General features: G+C 40.7%; 2 protein-coding genes across 5 annotated transcripts in view; both read right to left on the reverse strand.

Moving 5' to 3' along the window:
• Positions 1–299: 299 nt before the first annotated feature.
• boka (BCL2 family apoptosis regulator BOK a) lies at positions 300–10243 on the reverse strand. 2 transcript variants are annotated; one of them, XM_062396421.1, is made up of 5 exons: positions 10063–10243; positions 9539–9860; positions 7506–7634; positions 4665–4828; positions 300–1675 (listed from the first exon to the last, which is right to left on the reverse strand). In XM_062396421.1, exons 2-5 carry the CDS (start codon positions 9753–9755, stop codon positions 1550–1552), a joined length of 636 nt encoding a protein of 211 aa, XP_062252405.1. In that variant the 5' UTR covers positions 9756–9860; positions 10063–10243; the 3' UTR covers positions 300–1549. The 2 variants fall into 2 exon arrangements, with proteins under 2 accessions (XP_062252405.1, XP_062252403.1); XM_062396419.1 differs by having other exon boundaries at positions 9539–9883.
• Positions 10244–13749: 3506 nt separating this feature from the next.
• Positions 13750–21922, reverse strand: part of farp2 (FERM, RhoGEF and pleckstrin domain protein 2) — a 32499-nt gene continuing 24326 nt past the window's right edge. For 2 of the 3 annotated variants that reach the window (XM_062394781.1, XM_062394779.1), the window contains exons 17-28: positions 21823–21904; positions 21495–21732; positions 20507–20637; positions 20346–20414; positions 20160–20249; positions 19973–19993; positions 19452–19534; positions 18456–18574; positions 18100–18263; positions 16072–16179; positions 15831–15982; positions 13750–15280 (exon numbers count right to left, since the gene is read on the reverse strand). In XM_062394781.1, the coding sequence (XP_062250765.1) occupies positions 15187–15280; positions 15831–15982; positions 16072–16179; positions 18100–18263; positions 18456–18574; positions 19452–19534; positions 19973–19993; positions 20160–20249; positions 20346–20414; positions 20507–20637; positions 21495–21732; positions 21823–21904 (1351 nt within the window). In that variant the 3' untranslated portion in view covers positions 13750–15186. The remainder of the gene's footprint in view (positions 15281–15830; positions 15983–16071; positions 16180–18099; positions 18264–18455; positions 18575–19451; positions 19535–19972; positions 19994–20159; positions 20250–20345; positions 20415–20506; positions 20638–21494; positions 21733–21822; positions 21905–21922) is intronic. The other variant, XM_062394780.1, reaches the window with a different exon arrangement.

Consider the following 21922-nt stretch of genomic DNA (forward strand, 5'->3'; position numbering starts at 1 on the left):
TCTTTCAATCTTGACTCACACCATCAACAATGTCTTTATTCATTCAACTATAAAGTTTAGTCTGTGTTTAGTGAACCCCTAAGCTGGACATGCACCACTGTTGTTTGCATTTGCTGTAGTTTAGAAATACAAAACTCAATGCTCAATAATAATGAATGCCTGCACTGAAAAGCATGAATCGAGGAGAAATAGAGAAGTAGTATGTACTCAAAAAAAGGGTTATCCTTGACTTAAACTAATAACTTACCAATGAGACATAATATGAAATCATGCTCTAAAACTAATTGCGTTACACAAAAGGATTTTAAATATCTGTTTAATCTCTGACATTCACAACTCAGACCTGACAGACAGTTGTAAAAACAGTTTTTTTATTTATTAACTTTGATATTTACATTTGCAAATGACTCACTTATATTCTACATAAAATAGTCTTACAAACATGCAATATAAAAGGGAAATTATTCATGGAATAAAGTCTACTAACACACTGAAATGTTGTCAAAGTGCTCTAACTCAGAGAAAACACACACATAACTTTACTATCACAGTACAGCAATATAACACACTGCCTCACAGTGAACAAAGGAACAGAGGGAGGAATTCTTGCATTGAATGTACAGCACTGCTTGAAATGCATTGAGTAGAAGTTGTAAACTCAATTCATCTGACGAATCTGGGACTGGAGAAGGGGGCTACATCTCTTAGTGGCAGTTTTGAAAAAGCATAATTAAAGTTTTATTTCAGTTAAACATTCATAAGCTTATAAGCGCCCAGTCAAATGTGTTGTTTAACTTTTTCCAATCAGTAAAATATATAGCTAGATGTTGCTCTGCACAATATTTATTATATTATTACACTACAGACTCTTTATAACACAATCTTCTTTTCAGTTGTGATAAAAAAAATTAGGTGAAGGAACAACTTGGTCAAGACAAGGAATATCGCTAAACATAGTTAACTCCAGGCTGATTTGTTGCTCCCGCTAGATACTAGCTATTGTGATGAGACAATAAAACCCTGAAATAGAAACAGGATTGTTGATGATAATGCTGAAACAAAATATAAATCTGCAATGAGAAAAAAGTTCCAAAAACTTTCCCCCCTTTTCTGAACCAAGTCCCACAAAAAATAGTCATTGCTTAGGGGACAATAAGATGTATTCTCCATCTATCTAACATGCATTAGTCTGTTAACCTGTTAATACCGTCTAGGTGAGAAGAGTCCAAAAGAAATAGATAACAATTTCACCACTGGGGGCAGCCAAAACCCCCAAAAAGCCAGTTCTGCTGTTTGAGACAAATTTAAAGTTACAAACATTAAAAGTGGGTGATTTTATACATTCACATCAAATGTGTGCCAATGAACTACGTAACTGTATATAATAATAAATAGACACAAGGAAGCGGAAGAAGCTGGGAGAGTCCATTGTCTGTGAGGGGACAAGTGTTCATCAATGTAGGCTCAGTGCAAACGAGTGTAAACATATTCCAAAGCAGTGGATGCTTCTGTACAGTGGTGCTGGTAGTGGGCAGTGCTGGTCAGTATTTCACTTATCCCTGAGGAGGTACAACACGATGGCTTTCAGATAGTGTCCAAAGGTGCAGGCAGCAGTCACCAGCCAATGAGAGCGGAAGCTGGCGTCGGTGTTCACCACGCATTTCGTGACATCCACCTGTTACAGCAGAGAGGAAACTGAGTCATGACCCACAGTCTCACTCTTACATAAAACAACACAGAACAACTGCATCAGAAGGAAATCTGTTAACGTGTGTTTTTACAGCGGTTTAAATCCAACATGTTTTGTTGATTTGAGACGATGCTGAGACCAGACAAACAATCTACCCCAAAATATGTGATTTCAAAAAGCCACGCAAACAGAAGAGACAGATGTGTCAGTTAAAAGAAATCCTGCACTAATGAAGTTATTTACTATCACAACACACTCATCAAAACTACCACGCTCAAAGCAAGCTTGGCTGCATCAGTTAGTAATGTTGATAATATATAAAGTCAAACAGCCAATTATACACCTATGACATTATGCAGGTAACCTCCACATAGAAATAGTTTATAAGCAAACACAGGTCGTTTCCCTCAGATCATGAGAGTAACAGCCTACACAGATTTATGTTCCAGTCTTTTTTATTAATTTCTCCCTTATCAGTCTACAATCAATAACCCATTATGAACTAGAATTACCACCCTGCATTTGTACGCCTCCGCCAACTAGTGCACTCTCAGTCTACACACTTTTTTTCTTTCTAGACTCATTTGAGTTCACCATGAACTTTGAGAACTAAAATCTAATCCTTTCCCGTCCAGGTGAATATTTGCGCCAAATTTGAACAACTTCCCTCCAGACAATCTTGAGATATATCGTACGTAAATGCAGGCATGGAGCCAATAAAACGGAAATTACATTTTTTCAAATTGGTTAAAAAGGAAAAAAAAATCATCATCACATTGACTTCATTATTCACACTCTTCTATGACATTTGTATTCAGATTTTTCCAATTTCTCTTCATCATCTTTGAGATGTTTCTACACAGTGACTGGAGTCCAGAGTCTCAGACTGCGTCAAAAGGATAATCTTTCAACACGGCAGAGAAAACACAGGATGGACAAGTCCCTGAACGTCCTGTGGCCAAGCCAGAGCCCTGACTTGAACCCAATCAAAAATCTCTGGAGAGACCAGAGAAAGTCCGACAGTCATCCATCCAAACTGGAAAATGACAGACATCCCCAAATCCAGGTGTGCAATGTCACATCATACACAAGAAGACTGGAGGCTGATATCTCTGCCAAAGGTACTTCAACTTAGCAATGGGTAAAGGGTCTGCATACTGGAAATGACGTTACTAGCACAAGGCTGCATCATTCCAAAATGTGAAGAAAGTGAAGGGGTCTCAATACTCCCTGTATGTATTGTAACTATAACACATATAGAGATAATTAAACACCAGATAATGTCGTTTGTCATCCTGACAATAAACACTTTTCACATCCATCACTAAATGTTAGGAAGTTTTCCTAAATGCTGACGTCATCTCCCTGCGTAGAAATCTGTCAGTTGGAGCTTGGAGTGCAGCTGTGATAAACAGCTCCCTCATTTGTGCTTATGGGGTCAGTTATACAATGCATTGCTCTTCATTTTGTCACACTCCACTTATTCTCAACACGCAGCGGACTGGGCTGCCGTGATTCTGGATACAAAGGTGTTCATTTGTTCAGTTGTCCTGCTCTTTCCAGCAGAGCAGAGCAGAGCACAGGCAGAGGCACAATGCCAGGCCTTGTTACTTCTTGTGGCTGAGTTTCACTCATTTGTTTCTGCAAGATTTGATCTCTGATGCGGAGGCTATAGTTTATATGGATCTGTGTCATTATTTAAACTACTCAATTCATGCCAGCGGTTGTGGATGTGTCTTTCCTTACTATGATGAGTCTAAATTAGAGAAGCCAAATAAAACACAAATTAAAGTCTTAAATAAGATTGAATAAAATATAGCAGATTTCAGGTACACGTTCAAAGAAAGCACCCTACAAGTTTGGAAAGAGGGTATCGGTTGACCGTGCTGAGGGTATGGCTGCGGGTGCTGACTGTACAGTTGTGACATCACAAAGTCACAGATCTGGCATCTCATTTTAAATGTACAATATGTAACTTCTACCACCAGGGGTCTCTCAATCAAAACAAGTACTAAAGACCTAATTTGATTGTTGTGAAAAAGCATGGGACACATTTTGTGTCCCATAACCATCTTGGGTGGCTCAGGTCCCATGTGCATTTGGATTTTAGTTATGATTGAGCGATACCAACAGTGGAAGGAAACCGAAGTTGATTGGCTAACTGGCTAGCGGTGTGTTTTTTGAATATCTTACTTAAAGTTGGAAAATCATGATAGAAATCCTTCATTATTTTGTGATATTCTTGACCTCCTTACTATACTAAAATGAATAATATCACAATCAGCAGATTTATTTATAATAAAAATAAATGTTAGTTGCAGTAGTTTTCAGATATTTAAATAATCTCAGCATTTCCTACCATACTTTATCATTTTAGTCCCAGTATAATATTCCTGGACTACCCATGTTGGGACTTGGAAAACATGTGTGAGTTTAATGATTTAAAGGTTCAGTGTGTAGAATTTAGTGGTGAAGTTGCATGTTGCAGCTAAATACCACTCACCTCACCCTCCCTTCCAAATATGAAAGAACAAGGAGCCTTAAGTTGTCATAAAAACTCAAAAGGTGTTTAGTTTGTCCAGTCTGGGCTATTCTAAAAAACATGGCGGCCCCATTGGAGAGAACCTGCTCCTGATGGGAGTATAAAGTTTTCAACTATAAGGGCCATTCTGGGTTAAAGAAAACAACAGTTTGTAAAATTTAGATGAAACACACGAATGAAAACATCACTAGGATTATTTTATATTCAATTTCTCCCAATATATCCCTTTCTACTAAATCTTACACACTGGACCTTTAAGATGTGGCCACAACAACCACAGCAGGGTATGCAACCAATAACAGGAACACACACACACTGCCTGTTTACTATCATAGAATGAAAAGACCTTAGAGTTGCATCGTCAGCGACATTCACATAATGTTCACTCAAACAGATACAGAAAAAGTAGATAGGTGAAAAAAGATCCCTTACCCAGCCCCCTTTCCTTTTTAACCAGGAGGTCAGATGCTTTCGGACAAACTCCCCCATGCAGTCGACGATGGTATCGACCATGTCCGGATGACCGTGGCGAACACAATCAACCGCCAAGGCCCCTGCTACGGCGTACAAAGAAACCACCTTTCCCCAAGTAATACCTGACAAAGACACATAAGTAATAAAATAAACATTTTAAATCAGTATTGATGCATGCTATTTTATGTCCTGCTATGAAGTGCAATGCGTGCTCTTTTCTGAGTATACGTGGGGAAGGTTACAGGGTGTCAAACGTCTGTGTCAGCAGCTCTCTTCAAAGATGGATGAAGAAACTCTAGAACCGCAGCAGCAGCAGCAGCAGCCGGGCATTAGGCCTGCGTGCCTGTCTGCACCACCAAAGAAGAAAAGCCAAACACAGGACTCAGAGGGGCAGTCTGGCAGTAAGCCTCACTTGATAAGTGAGCAGATCATTTTTCCAACGTGGTCCACATGTCAGGTAAAGCTTTCCGCCACCGCACCATTTACAGTCAAGGCTTCAGACTGTTTCTGCACTGTTTATATGTCCTGTACATACAAAGTGAGCCTGAGCACCATCCATCTTATGTAAGTGCCGTCTGATTAATTCCTAGAATCTCGTCAACAATCTCATGTTTCTCTTTAATGGTCTAATCTTGTAAGGATGGTACACTGTGGGCCGTGGGTCTCTATTATTTGGTGAGTTAAAGCTACTCAATTGTTATCATCAAGGCAGTAGAAGACAAGGCATCAACACTTAAGTATGAAGGGATTTTATTCTGCAGCAGAAGACGGCTGTAAATCAAACACTTTTCGTCCCCACACTGCTGCAAAGGTTTCCACACATTTGTTGCACTTGTAGTTTGCTTTGCTTTCGTCCGTCTACTTCACGTCTGTCCATGATGTTTTAGTCTAGAGACTGTGCTGCTCTTCATCATGTTTTAGGTCTTTCGGTTGCTTCAGAGTGAACCTCATTCTCTCTTTCTCACCATTCTGGAGACAATATAAAGAACTACTTCCTGCAGTACACTATTTACCTGATAAAGCATCAGAGCGTTTAGTAACACAGTCTCTTCCAACAGTGCCTTTGAACAGACACAGGGTTTGGAAGTAGTCTAGAAGGCAGGAATTGTTCTTATTTAATGTTCATGCTTTGTTCATTTCAATTACTGCAGATGAGCAAGAAGTAAACAAATTTCTTATTCCCTGAAGAAGGCAGATTTATTTCACTGAATTAGAACTGTCCTCATTTGGGAGGTTAGTGAGATACAAACTTTAAAAAATAATATCTGATATTCAAATTTCCAGCTAAATCCTACACAATTTTATAAAGTAAGAAAGTAAGAAAGAACGACTGGATGGATGATGGATGGACCGACGGGCAGGTGGGTAATAGATAGATAGATAGATAGATAGATAGATAGATAGATAGATAGATAGATAGATAGATAGATAGATAGATAGATAGATAGATAGATAGATAGATAGATAGATAGATAGATAGATAGATAGATAGATAGATAGATAGATGGATGGACAGATGGACAGATGGATAAATGCATTGATAGATGGATCAATACATAAATAATCCACTTTGAATATAAAAATATCTTTAAATATAAAGGTTTCGAAAGGGACATCTCATCTCGTAACACACATGGTGTTTTAGCTGTACTTTATCAGTATATTGCGGAAAGCAGCCTTACATCTGTGACTAAGCTCATACATATGCGTTTGTGGTCATAATCTACTGCTGTCCATGACTTCCTCTTCACAGTGAATAGTGTCGGCCCTCAGCTTTACTGTCTGTGCATACTTAAACTGTTATAATGGAAGGCTGCTTTATAAACCTCTAAACTGAAACTTAACCCCAAATTTGATCACATGTAAATCCCTAAATAAACAGCCCAGTCATAATTATGACCACAAGAGTTTGTATGGATTAAGGTACTCTGATTGATATGTGTGATGTATATGCCTAAGCTCACACTAAGGACCAGACAAACCAGATTTCTGCAGTTAATTCTTTATCACCTGAGCAGAAGATTGCTCTGTTGCATTCCCCGAGGATTAAACTGGCAGAGATTCATGACTGAACTCCCAGGGTGGGGTCCAAACTGTCTGAAACAATCATCTTAACCTAATATGGACTGAATGTTTTCCTCAGTTTCCTTTCCTGGACGGGATAATGACAGCACCACACTGTCTCTGACTAAGGATCCTGTGGTCAGCCTACTTTAGAAGTGTTTACATGGAAAACTAGCCTGAAATGAGTTTATTTTAGGTGAGCGAGATTAAAGTTAATTCAATGAAAAGCCTTTAACGGGGGAGAAGCATAAGTACTCCGAACATTCAACATCTTTATTGTATTTGCTCTCCAGGTCCTCCTTCCCAATAAACTTCCCTAAAAGGATAAATCATCCCTTACTTTCAAGTGTGAGGGTCAGAGTTGAACCTGATAACAAAGCACTATCGTGCAGGCTACCATGCAATATCATCAACCTGCAAACCCAGAGAGCCCCTGTCCCCCACCGGTTAAGACCTAAGCATGCGTGAGCCAGAGCCACTGTGTTACTGCATGCACGAGCCAAGAAAGCTACCAAAATGCCCAAGTCCCTGTCCCACTAAGAGAAGGAAACTGAACATCTAGAATTGGTATTAACATCATCTAGACTGAATTCATTCCTGCATCTATGATAGACACCTAAATACACTGGTGGCATAATAGTGAACATCTGTAAACATCACAGTGGGGGCTCTCCAACTCTGCAGGAGGATGATTCTCCACAAACGGGTTGATTTGCAAAATAAACAGATTCCTACCTGTAGAGAAAATGTCTGCAGCCACAGCCAGGAATGCGTCCGACACTGCGTTCTCCGAAGCCACTGCGATGTTCAGCTGTCGCGCTACATTACGATAAACGTTGGGTCGAAGGTATTCCAACTCGTCACCTGGCCAGAACATAGGGAGTTCAATTGAAGTTAGATTTCAATAAATACATTTTCCAAAAATTATTTAAAATTGTAAATTGAAAGTAAAAACATGAATTTTACTCAAATAAATTTCAATTCATTAACAATATAATGAACTGTCGCTCAATCTTACACGTTGGCGGCATTTGCTAACAGCCTTAATTTGACTGGAATGACCATTAGCTAAGGTTTGCTAATTTTAGCTAGTGTTCGCAAACATAGCTAAATAATTCAGTACACCAGACATTAGTCTTCTTCACTTGTGCTACTATCACAGCAGGTTAGCAGGTTAGTATAATTATAAGTATAAGTTAGTTTATAATTAAGCACAAGGCCATAGTTGTCATTTTTAGCAACAAGAAATGCTCCATACATGTTCTCACTTTAAATGTCAAGGTCTTATCTCCAAAGTAGTATTTCCAAAACCAATGATGTGGGTTTTGGAAGATAAATAAATGCAAGTTCACCACTAGATGTTACTAATTACTACACACTGAACCTTTAAACAATGTTGAAAAAAATGCATTTTGATTCGACTTTTGCTTTGAGTGAAATGAGAAAACAGTCTCTCATGTTTGTTGGTTATATTAGTTGGAGCCATTTAGCTTAGCTCAGTTCAAAGACTAGAATCAGTTGGAAACAGCTTGGCTCTGTTTAGAGGGAAAAATAACTGCGCTATATCCTGGTCAAGTTTTTCTTTTAGTTTTAAGCCATATTAAACAGTTATAAAACACTTAAAACTCATGTTGTGATTTGTTTATTATTATAGAGTCAGGCTAACTTGGCTTTTGCCGATCTTTGTGCTATGCTAAGTGGCTCCAGCCACAGATTTACCTTGCAGACATGAGAGCGATATCCATCTTTTATTCTAATGTTCGGCAAGAAAGGGAACAAGAGCACACATTTCACATTCAATCTTAATTTATAAGCTTGTAAATCCTTATTTTGTAACTAAGTAGACTTTAATGAGAACAAAGTCCTAAAGTAATTGATTCACTGCCTGCTATGGATCTTATGCTCAGGGGTTTGCCAACCCTCTTGTTTGGGACCCAAGTTCTCTGTCCAGATGGGTTTCCATTAAAAGAAAACCACCCTGTTCAAACTGAGTTTCCAGTGAATTTCATAAACTGGAGGTCGGGTGACACATACGCTAAGGAGAAACCTCTTACTGTTTTCATTGTGGGAAAACATCCAGGCAGGAAACCGTTTCTGAAATGAAACTGGGACACTTGAAAGTTTTCCATTCAGAATAAAAGGTAATCCCACAACACATTTCTGAATGATGACACGTTTTTTGTCTGATGAGTCCGTGCAACCCCCTTCCATCCAAAAGAAACATTTAAATCATAAAGCAAATATAAAGAAATGTGAACATTTTGTAAATACTTGCTGCAATCCTGATATTTTTCCATGTCTATATCCTTATGTCCAAGGGATACTCTACATGAGGGTTTATATTTAGAAAAAAGTTTTGATAATATTTGATATAATTTAGCTTTTACTTTATTGTGTTATGAGCCAAATACCTTGCTGCAGTAACAGGGCATTTGTGTGGGATCCACCTACCATCCATCTATCTATAAGGTCTATTCGATCAGGTCTAAGTTACTCATGTATTTATTTTCATTTTCCTGACATATCAGTGGTCAACACACCGGACTATATTGGCATCATGTAAAAATGTTAAAAGATGATAAATTCACTTTAGGCCCCCATGTCCCAAAGGAAATACCAAGGACATGACCTCTGCACCCTCAATAATGAGATATAGACTTCGTGTATACAACAATATTTTGCCTTTACATTTATATTTTAGCCTTCGACTCTGTAACTATATAAACATACTTTATGAAGAAGTTCAAACTATCTGACAACAGACTTACCCAGCCACAGCAGAACCGACGACGTCTCTCCCAGCGTCCCGCCTGAGGCAGCCAGCCCGTGTTCCGGGTTGGACCAGCCTATGCCGACACGGTTCAGCCTGGAATGGATGTAGTCCCTGCACAGCGCTTTGGCCTGGGACACCAGCTCCTTGTCGGTGGTGGGCGTGCGGTCGAACACCTCCGCCGCGAACACAGACGAGCGGCGCAACATCTCCATGTCCGGATCCTCCGCCGCGGAGCAGCTGCTCACCTCCCCGGTTCCCCTGCCTCACACCGCGGCCACGGCTCCCAGCGGCGCTCGACCGCCAACTGCTCCTCTTATCTGGAGGATATGAAGAGATGATCCTGCATATCAAACAGGCGGATTAGTTCGTGGGCATTGTCCGATCGCCCGGAGGTGGCTGCAGGTTACGTAAAGCACAGGCTGCAGAGGTAAAAAGTTCAACACCAGGCCAAAGTTATATATGAACCCATAATGCGTCTGTTCTCTCTTATGATAAACGTCTAAGGAGAATACAACTTACCAGAGAGTGAAGAAGCTATAAGAAGCCCTGTGACTCCGCCAGCATCCTACACTGGCTCCGTGTTGACCTGTCACTGGGGCAGTAAAGTGGATTTGATCGCTGACTTTACTGATCTGACGATTTACTGCTTCTCCAGGAGCAGGACAAAAAAAAGCTCTCCAGTTTATAGTGTGACAGGCTTTCCTTCTAAGGGCACTTATTGTGGAGCCCACAGGCGGAGATAAGCAGGCAAGCCCCACCCCCCCGCTCCCATCACAGCAACAAACACATTCCAGTAACTGGTTTATTACGTCTGATAAAGGTGTGAATGCACAACACAGCCACTGATGCTCAGCTCACACGGATCTGTCCAAATCATGCTGAGCAGGCCTGTAGAGGCTGAAAACTAAAGATTCTGTGGACGTGAAATGTTCAACAAATGGGAATTAACACGCACACCCAGCACAACACATATTCTGATGGTTGCTGAATGAACAAAGCATGACAAAATGATTGATAAGAGAAAATAAGAAAATGCAAAACGCCACCCCCTTTGAAGATACTTTTTCAATAAGTGTGTCACTCACTTTTTTATAACAAAATGAATAAATAGTTTTGTAAATGGTTTTGTATTTATATTGCGCTTTTTCAGTCTTGACCACTCAAAGCGCTTTACAGTACAGTTTGACATTCACCCATTCACACACACATTCATACAGTGCATCTATTCACAGCACTTTGTTATTCTATGGGGGGGCCATTCGGGGTTCAGCATCTTGCCCAAGGACACTTCGGCATGCAGATGGGGAAGACTAGGGATCGAACTGCCGACCTTCAAGTTGAAGGACTACCGCTCTACCCCTCAGCCACAGCCGCACCAAATAACAAATACACATTGTTTGAAAATCTATTTTTTTTATATTTTGTGATTTAATACATTTTAGGGGCTTATAGGTTGCAAGTTGCATTCTCATCTTTTCTTCTTTATTTATTGTCTTTTTTGTCACAAATCCTCCTTAAATTATGTTTTATGGCCTGAAAAAAACTAAGCTGAACAGAGAAACTGTAAATAAATAAAAATCTTGCAGGAAATGAATTCCTTTTGATTGAAATGGTTACTCCAACAAGTTACTATTGCTCCTCTGTCAAATTTGGGGACTTGTGAGTAAACAAAAACACAAATATGGTTCAAGCTAATATATATCTATATATAAATATATATATAAGTAGATATATATAGGATAAAAGTTATAAAATGATAAATTAACATGTCTCAAGGGGTATACCAAGGACATAACCTTTACATCCTCAATAATGAGATATAGACTTTGTGTAGGCTAAATTATATCAATAATATCAAAACCTTTTCTAAATATAAACCCTCATGTAGAGAATCCCTTGGACATGAGGATATAGACATGGACAATTTTCTAAACATTATCAGGTTTTGACTAAACATTCACATTTCTTTATATTTGCTTTATTGATTTAAATGTGTCTTTTGGATGGAAGGGGGTTGCTCGTACTCATCAGACCAAAAAGCCGAACGTGACGTCATTCAGAAATCCGTTGTAGGTTTACCTTTCATTTTCAATGGAAAACCCTTCAAGTGATTCCAGGGAATCCTCAGAAAAACCAGTGTCCCGGTTTAATTTCCAAAACGGTTTCCTGCCTGGATGTTTTCCCACAATGAAAACAGTGTGAGGTTTCTCCTTACCACATCAGTCACTCTACCTCCAGCTTATGAAATTCACTTGAAACTCAGTTTGAACATACATATATGAGCTTAACCCATACCTGAAATAACATCTGTTCATTGGTCTCTCCTTGACTAGTGACTTGCAGTGGGTGTGACACAGATGAGTCTACTGACATCCCTGTGAGTTCATCAGGGTTATTCTCTCAGGCAGACAAAAGCTCAGAGAGAGTGCAGAATAAATGGCTGTTAGTCAGTGAGTGGTTTCATAATGTCTGCAAAGCTCTGGGCTGTGTAAAGCCTTTTGAGATACATGTGAAGCCTGCTGCTCATCATACGTCCACCATTCAAAATGGGACTTAAAATGTTCACTATTTTGGCAGCAAATGTAAATTTAGTTGCACTGTAAAGGACAAGACACACGGAAACAGCTAGCACAGTTAAACCGATGAGATGCAACACATTGATGAGTGTCTGTTGTGTGGTAGTGTATGTAGTCAGGGTGCCCTGGTAGTTCTATTTCCACTCTTGATGCAAAGCTGGGCTGCTGGGATTTAGCATTAGATTTACCTGTGGGATTCTTCTTTTCTCTTAATTATTAGCTCCCAGCAATTTAAACATTATCTGTGGGTGGGTGTTAAATTGGATGTGGTCGGGCTGTGGGCCTCAGAATTCAGTGTTTGTGTGCGGCCCTGCTGTTGTGCCCCATCACAAGACGCCTGCAGACTCATCATCTTGTATTTCTGTTGAGAAAGGTCAGTCATTATGTGTTCCCTCTAGTCGGGATTAGATTGAGCCATTGTAAGGAAACCAAAACTTTCCTGTGTCTCAGTTCTGAATGCAACCCATTTCATGAGCAGATCATGCATTAGCTCTTTTCACTTTTCCCATTACATGAAGAGAAAGGAGTCAATGTTGTGTGCAGCAGTTGTTTTTGAAAGCCAAACATCCCAGCAGCAGACAGTAATGAGAGAACACACCTTCTCCACTCCCTGACAGAAAAGTGTTTGAGCAGATTTCCCTGGCAGACGTGTGATATTGGCAGTTCTGGGGAAGCCACCCCACCCAGTGCTCTCGTTGTTTGGACATGCCTGAGGAATGCCCTACTTTGTGTGGGACTGCTAAACACTTCTGCAGAACCTTGCTAATAAAGTCCAGCTGACAACTTAATCTCAGAGAAAGGCTCAATGAGAGATGCTGTTATCTGGACTAATTTTCTCTAACTTTCCAGCCTGTTAACCTGGGTAACAATAGGAAACCAATTTCCACTGTATCTGTCGAGGTGTTACAGTATTTCACTTTTGCTGCAGCTCAGTTTTTTTTACAGAGGTTCCGTGTGTACGTTTTGTCCTTAGAATGCTGACATTGCATCTGCAGTAGAAAACAGGGATATGTAGTATGGGTCAGAGAGACTTTAACATTGTGAGTAAATAAGTGAACAATTGAATCCAAGGGGTCCACAGGGTCTTGGCAAGTGAATATGTTCTACACTGAGAGCATTACTTACATTAAACAATGTTTTAGTGATCATATTAAACGCACTGTGATGAGTTAACTCATTTTGTTTTACCAGCCATGCAGTGTTCAAAAAACAAAACTAGGAGAAAATCAATAAGCGTTTGAAAATAATGTGCAATTAAAAGCCAAGCCTGTTGCCGTTTTCCTGTTAAATAAGTTAATACAAAGTTGTTATTGGGAAAGGAGGTCACCTTCTCACAAGAAATGAGCGTCTCTCAGATTCGGATCTTTGCAAATAGTTATTATATATTTGGGGTTATTTTTAAAGAGATGATGCTAACAAGGGGCTAAAAAGGGCCATATCTGTGTATTACGGAGAGTGAAAATCTTCCTGTACTGACACGGTGTAAAGTCCCTTGAGGTAAACACCTCAGATATACAAGTCTACCACCAGATATTTGCTTGACATCTGGAGACAAGATGTTTTCTGGTAACTCAGCAACAAACAAAGTGAAGAAATTGCTTATTACTGCCAGCAAACAGAAGAAGCCAACTCTGACTGAAATGATCTTTTATTCGTTAGGTTTTCACTGGTATAACATGAAGACTACACAAGGGCACACAGGAGCACGGCCCTGAAGACATGCTAAACAATAAATAGGAGTAACATACTCAATGTTAACTGTGCAACAGAGTCAGTCTCTTACACACACAGAATGTTAGGACGTCGATGACCTCCATTATCACTGTCCGTCACTGGTTCCGGAGGCGGGTGTAGGTGGGACTACACGGTTGGCTTTTCTGCACAGACACATGCAAACACACGCACAGACACATGCACACACATACACATGCAAATGGAGAGTTAAGGTTCCAGTCTCCATAAAAAATGATTTACCGAATAGTACTGTGATTGCTTGTAGCACACTAAGTAACTGGAGTCCTTGCCGTCCCATAAGTCCACTCCCATTTGAGAACACAAAGACCCAATCACTGAGAACAGTTACTTCAAAATATGTTCTTCTGCTTTCAGAGGGAAAATCTGCCACTGCACAGTGTTTCCTTGAGTTGTTATCCCTATGCAAAAAATTAACAACAGGACAATAGACTATATTTGAGATTAATGTACCACCACACAGGCATAGTGCTGCCTGACTAATCAGGAGTATTAAGTAGAACCGCTCCCATTTCAATTGATTTAAAACAAAAGCTTCATCCTTCCACGAACAGGCAAATGAAGCCTCTGAAGTGGACTGGCACTACGACACTTTATACAGGCAGATACTTAAAATCCTGCTAAAGTTCTCTCTGTCTGAAGCGTCTCTGACCAACAGCAGACTGAATTTTTTTCCCACAGAATCTCCAAGAATTGAACGGCTTCTCGTCTCAAACCTGTTTTAACATTTCATTAACTTTCTCCTCACCTCCATCTCTCTCCCTCTCTCTCTCTTTCACACACACACACACACACCTCTGGCTTTCGAAAGTAGAGCGCACATACCATCCTGTTCCTTCATTTTTCCACATACTGTATAACATGTTTCCTTTCGCTCAGTGTCGAAACCAGACAAAGCTTCAGGTGGAAAAAAAGTCCCTCAAAAAGCTGAAACTTAAGCCCTTTGTTTTGGATTTGGTCCCATAAATCGGTATTTCCGGTTCTATCAGTCGATATCAACAGCCCAATTGAGCGTCACACAAGCAAAAAAACAAACAAACATAAAAAAAAGTTGATCATAATGTACAAGTCTCCCTTTCATTATATCCTGTATACTGAGACAACTCTTATCATTTACACCATTTATCAAAGACCAAAAAATACACAGCCCTTTACAGAAGTTAAGCAGGGAAAAGTTAACACTTTAAAACTGGCAGCAACTTTCAGTCTCATCTTGTTAATGTCAAAATGTTCAGTTATTTGTTAATTGAAAGTGAGTCTGAGTTGAGCGTATTTGAGTCTTAGAGGCCCAGCCTCTGGACACATGGTGTTTGATTCATTTTCCGTTCATCTCCATGGGACCTCCTTTAGGTATGAGCAGGTTCATCCGTCCCGTGGTGCTGGCAGCACTCTTGATCACCTCCATCCATCTGTGAAGAAGAATGGAATGTAGCGTCAGCTGATTTCAGACAAGAACTAAACTTTGGCGAATCACCGGAGAGGGGCTGTTTGTGAGAAGACAAACGTCAGACTGAGAGGAGGTTCTCCCACCAGCCTCGTAGTAAAAACTCTGGATAATGTGCAAATGAGCCCTAATGAGACCACAGCAGGAGGATCCCCTGGATGATTCCCCACAAGCAACAGACACATAAATGTGAAATTAATACAAATATCTCGAGATGAAAAAGTGGTGCCATTCACGTAGGCGACTCCGACAAAGATGTTGAGAGTTTGCTGCAGGCCTGAACGCTCCAGAGATCTCTGCGTTGCTGTGAATGCATCTTAGGGGAGAATTTCCTGTGTTGTTCAAGTGTGAACAAACTCTGGAGAAAGTCAGGTTTTAATTTGTGTGGTCATTCTTCTGTGTTCATGTCTGAAAATGGCTATCATAAAAACCAGTGTTATTTAATTACCCTGTGAAGTGTACCACACTGCCTACGAGTCATGGAGTAAATGGTGAAATAGGGAACGTGCTCGTACCTTTCGAAGGTGTACTCGCTTTCCGCTCGGAAGAAGTAAACATGGGACTTGAACTGCAGCTTGAAGACGTACTCCTTGTGAATGCTGTCAGCCTCTTCTGGGGTGCTGACTGTGTAGCCGAGCAGGGGCAGACTGGCCAGCGGGAAGTCATCCTGTAAAACAACAACAGTCCCTCTCACCTCAGTTCAAATGTTTTTACTGGGTCGGCAGAAACAATGCGTGCAAAGATTTGGGGGCTGACCTGGTGAGTCTTGTAGAAGAACAAGCAGAAGTTGGTGAAAACAACCCAGAGTTTCTGCCAGCCGTTACTATTCTTGAACTTCCTCAGGAGGTACCCCGACAGCTGGTTCTATACATGTGGACAGAACAGAAAACACATGGGTGAGACAGAAGTGACTGAATGACTGGAATAAATGTTCATTCATTCCAAACAACAGGTCAGTGATTTATGCTTGTGAGGGAGTGACTGGTTGTGATTTGTTAACCTATTAATACGTGTGGTATTTCCATCCATTGATCATGCCTTTCAGCAGAAATTACGCTCACTGTGAGGTTGATCATTAAGTGTTATTACTTGTGCTGATGTGTTTTGTTTACATCAGAGCATGTCAAATGGTTTACATGCTCTGATGTAAACAAAACACATCACTGTCCTCATACTGTCGTTTGCTGCAGCTCCTGTTTCCAGCCTCTTTGTAAAGCCCTTGGTTTTAGCTCCTGTCTCTTTAAGGCCCCCCCCTTCTAATAACAGACTGCAATTGTGGGGCATCCTGAACCCCAACAGACTCAGCCAGGTGACTGACCTGACAAGTGTTTCAGGAGATTCACTGTTTGTGTAGGGGAGAGGAACTCCCTTTAATGGAGACTGTGGCCTTTTCAAATGAAGCTTTTCATTCCTTTTATATACTATTCTAGTACTATTTTGGCAACTATAAATGAAGGAACATTTTAAAGTTAAATCATAAAATGTCTAACTTATGGTTAAGATTATTTCACATGTACAACCAAAAGGATTGCTGCACTGACCTGTATAATGAATGTAAGGAATCGCCACAGAGTGATTTTTTTTATTGACCACATTCTGGTGTTTAGGTTCATCCTGATGTTTATATGTAAATACACACTAATGCAAGTTAGGTTATATTCTCCTGTTATTGATTATATCAGTGAAGATAATATTGCACTGACTGAAGTAATCACTGCTAAAATAGGTCAATAAAAAGGCAATAAAGACGAGCGATCAAAAACATGTTGGTCAAAGTAAAGTTGGAGAACATCTTCCACAGTTTAAAGGTCAATGTTCAACTTAGTTCTGCTGCACACCTGTGGTTTTCTTGTAAATTGAAGTATTATTCATAAATTGATAGTTTAATGTTTGGAGCCTGCATGTTTGAGTTCTCATGTTTCTTGCCAAAGTGATCCATATTTGATCATTACAGATCAAACCGATTCCCTGGGCAACAAAAGATTATTTCTGATTTGTGTGGAAGTCGTGCAGTCTGTTTTGAGCTTGTATCTATTGACATGTGTAGGATGAAATATGATCTGTCCATAAATATAATGTATGATGTCAAAAAAAAAAAACTCAGTAAGTATGAGCTTAAATACTTGACTAACTGCCATCAACCCTGTGGTCTTCTTATTTTCTGCTGTGGCCCGTGACGCTAGTACCTGATTCATGCGCAGGTAATCAGTAAGAGACAGGTTCTGGTTTCGGTACCAGCAAACGTGTGTGATGGTGTTTGGTCTTTGGCCTTGGCCCAGGAGATAACGCGGAGGGAGCTCTGGGGAAACAGCTGGAGAGCCGTAGACTGGGAGGGTGAAAAGGCAGAGAAAAGAGGGTGCAGAGAAGTGTTAGCATGTTAGCTTTGAGAGGAAGAAGAGAAGGGATGAAGAGAAACCAGTTAGGAAATCCTCCAGGTCTGTGAAGTGAAAATATTAGTGTCAGGGGGAAAAATAACAAACTCGTGGATGCACATTATGAAAATAATTTGCATTAGGAGCAGACTTCAATAAACAACAGAGACAACTCAAACACAGGGAATTAACAGTGACTAGGGGAAAGAGGGACATTGGAGGAAAGTTAAGGGTTAGGACGAGAAGGTCAAATGTCCAAGATGGGGACCAGAGGGACCACGGCCGATTGGATTGAAGCCGCTGATGGGACAGTTGATGTCATTAATGTATGAGTAGAACCAGTGATGGTCTGTGAGTATTTGGGTGTGAAAATGTTTGTGCACGTGTCTCAATGTTGGCGGAGGAGGAGTACCTCCACAGCCAGGCTGTGATCGGACATAGACACACTGGTGTTGCGATGCCAGCACACATGCATGGTTGTGTTGGCACGGTGATGCGTCTGCTTGTCCAGCGAGGTCCGGGAGGAGTTCATGTCATCCTCTGACTCCTGCTCCAGAGAAACCTCGTCCGACGACCCTGAGGGAGGAGGAGCCCGTGGGAGAAGAGGGAAAGGAGGAGGGGGGACAGGAAGTAGTGCCGAGGGAAGGGATTAACTGTACATCCGGATGGTTGGTATGTCCCAAGGGGGAAAACATATTTTCACAAGTGTAACAAACATCAGGTTTGCGGTTACTTCACATTTACACACAATATTGAGGTAAATCTTACGGTTGGAGCGATCGCTGAGTCCAGGATCGAAGAAGATGTTGGATTTTTCATGCGACTTCTTGGCCATGTCGATAGCCAGGTTCAGATCCTCAATCCACTTTCCCATCTCCACTTTAGAACTGAAAATAAAAAACACGAAATAAATGACAGCAGTGAATTAGACATTTTGGTAGAAAGTTATTCATCCAGACACTAGGGGGAGCTGTATTAAAGAGCATTTCTTTTGAAGTCGGATTTAAATGTTTTGTTCTGCATTGCATAATATAATATAATCTGCTTGGCTACTATTAAAGGATAAAACCAGTTCATCAACAGCTGGGTTTTATTTTTGAGCGTTTGTCCATAATTTTTGCCGTCATATGATCAGATTAACCAGATTATTTTAACCACTTCATTATTTTGAGCCATGACGGATATGGATATAAGGGATTAAAATAATAAAATAATGATAAATCAACCAAACCCATTATGACAAAGAAATATAATTGAGGCTTATTTTACAATTTAACCAAATAAATTTTGAATTCTGTCAAACCAAAGTTTTCATATTAGTGTATATCAGCAAACTTAAATGCCCATATATCATAAGGATCTACTAGATAAAGATTTTTTTTAGCTATTTTCTATTACTTTAACAATACAAATTGGCATTGTTGTCTCATCATTTACACAAAACACAACAGATTTCTGTATATATGTTTAAGTCTAAAGCTGCTTCCAGATATACACTGAACTCCTGACATTTTCCTGAAATTTCCTCACAAAATATTATGTGAGAATGCAAATGTCCGAGCCAGTGATGTCCTGGCTCCTGCATGCTCTAGTCAGGCGTCACCCCTCCCCTGAATGGGCTGCACATTTTTCTGTTGTTGTGTAAAAAGTCTGACCCGTACAATCTCCTACTGAGTTCTGTATATGTGAAAGACAAACTCTGGAAAATGTGTGACTACATTTCCCGATAGTCACATCTGAAACCCGGCTGGCGAGAGAACTCACCTGGCAGCCACCACGATGGTCCGCTGAGCAGAGTAGATGGTGAAGCAGTGGGGGACAGACCACTCATTCTCACTCTCCTCCACCTACACACAAAGGAGACAATCCGAGAAATTGAGTCTGGTGGAGGAAGGAGTTGCTGTGTTCTGATGGAGATCTGAACAGCTTTGTGTGTTTACAGTGGTTTGAGATTAGGAACTGACAAGAGGGGGAACTGAGTCAGAAAGTCTCAAGTTAGAGAGATCTGCCAAACGGCCTCTACTGGAGCAGCTACATAGATATGGAGTCACACCATGTCCGTCCTTCCATTCAGCCTTTCATTCACTGTCCATACTGGATCAATTCTGGAGAGGGAAACTTAACATAATTGTTTATATGACTACAATAGATAGTTGTGAGGACTGAGATGACAGTTGAGTCTTGGGTCATGTGTTAAGTGTGTTTTTTGTGATCTGCCTACACAAGCATGGGGATGGGGAGGGTCGGGTTTTTGCGTCCGATCTGGCAAAGCTCAGAGGACTTACCGGTGCATCCAGCACTATGAGCTGCATCCAGGAGTAAAGCAGAGACGTGCACAGTTAGGAGACCCAGCCCCTTCCTTCTCAACACACTGCCACACTGATCAGCTCATACTGAAAATCCTTGGTGCTGACACCCTCACCTGCACATCTCATTCAGGATTCAGGATATATTTATAGCTTGAATACTCACTATCATGCCATGAAGGGGCAGCTGGCCGTGCACTTTGAACTGATTGGTTGCAGTCACACCTTTACTTGTGTAGAGGAGCATGTCTGAGAACTGAAAAGAGGACAGACACGTCACGAGATAGTTTCAAGTATGCAATCATTGCAGAAGGTTAAATTCGAGTTACAGTGGTTGGAGTTTTGTACGAACCAGGAAAAACATTCTTTGCTGCAGCCCTTTCTTGGTGAGCTTGTAAAGACATCCCTCTCGTATGAACTCCTGAAGACAGGAGAAGCTTGTTAGATTTCATATGCAGTTTTTAACAAGTTTCACAGCGCCCCCTACCCTCTCCTCTGTGTCATTGCACTCACCCTCCCTGGAGCCGTCAAGTTCTCTATACCAATCAGGTCTCTCTGCAGCTCTGTCAGCTTCTGGAAATTCTCCAGCCGGATGAGACTACTCTGGAGTTGAGTGGCTATCTCTGCTACTTCCTTCAGAGCCTCTGCATAGAAAGACAAATGATCAGAATCCAAAATAGTAACATATCTGCCTCATTATCAACTGACTAAAATGTATTTATGTAGTTTTTCCACAAATCATTCAATTCCATTTGACATTTTTTTAAACAATTTCAACATAACAGATGAACATCAACAATTACACATCACTCCAATTAAATACTGGACCTTAGATGCACATGAGTTGTGTGAGCTGTCAGGTGGAATAATGCAGTGAGTTCTAATGTAATCGACACAATTTCACTGGATATTTAAGAAGAAATTAAATTGATGTCATATTTCTCGTAGATGAAAGGACTTGGATCTATGAACTGGTATTAACATTCCTCTTGAGTGATCTGATCAAAAGTGGTCAATGCTAAGTTCACTTCTGAACATACCCGGATGTGTTCTCTGGTCTTATCACTCAAACCACATTCAGAGGTGGTCTGTAACACTGTGAACACGTGTCCTGGGCCTCAAATGAAGGACTGCCTACTCTGCTTGCATCTCCCAATACAGTTATATCATGTTTGTTGGCTTCTCATCGTCCATATGCAGATTGGTTTGTGGCCATGATTGATACTTTTCTTAAGTAGCTAAAATCTTCACTGCTCAGATGCACAAGATTCACCCCATCCTACATCCTCTCTCTCCCTTGCTCTTGCTGACACAGACCAACACAGTCACGTCAGACACATCTGTAAACTTTGCATATAGAGCAGGGAAGTAATATACAATCCCAGAAAAGATGGATTTTATTACCAGGTGTGAACAGGCGAACTTAACGCTATACACTTTAGATAAGATCACTCAGGATGGATGTTGATGGCAGGTGTGAACAGGAGCTATGAGAACTCACCCTTGCAGTCGTCGTGATCTCGTTGTTCAGGGGAGTAGTGTTTGCATAGCCTCTCCAGGATGAGTTTGTAGTGCATGAGGCGCTGGATTGGCTTGAGTAGGAACGTGTTGAGGGGCAGGTAGCACACTTTCTGCAGCTCAAACTCCTTGTAGACAGTTTCCAGCTTCTTCAATCTCTTGCTGGCCTTCTCCAACTCTGTCAAAACCTCATCGTGCTTCTGCAGGTAGCTGGTGAACGCCTGAGGATGATGAGCATAAAAATGTTAACACTGTTCGCCAGTCAAACAAGAGTATAGGTGTTGATGTTATTTCAAGAGCTAAGAAATCACCTTCAGAGCACACATGTTCCTAAGCATCACATCACCAATCCGCTGGTAGTCGCCTTTGACGTGAGCATTCGATCGTCCTTCCCTGGTGAAACACAGGTAT

Source organism: Platichthys flesus, chromosome 9 (genome assembly GCF_949316205.1).
Source record: "Platichthys flesus chromosome 9, fPlaFle2.1, whole genome shotgun sequence".
NCBI lineage: Eukaryota > Metazoa > Chordata > Actinopteri > Pleuronectiformes > Pleuronectidae > Platichthys > Platichthys flesus.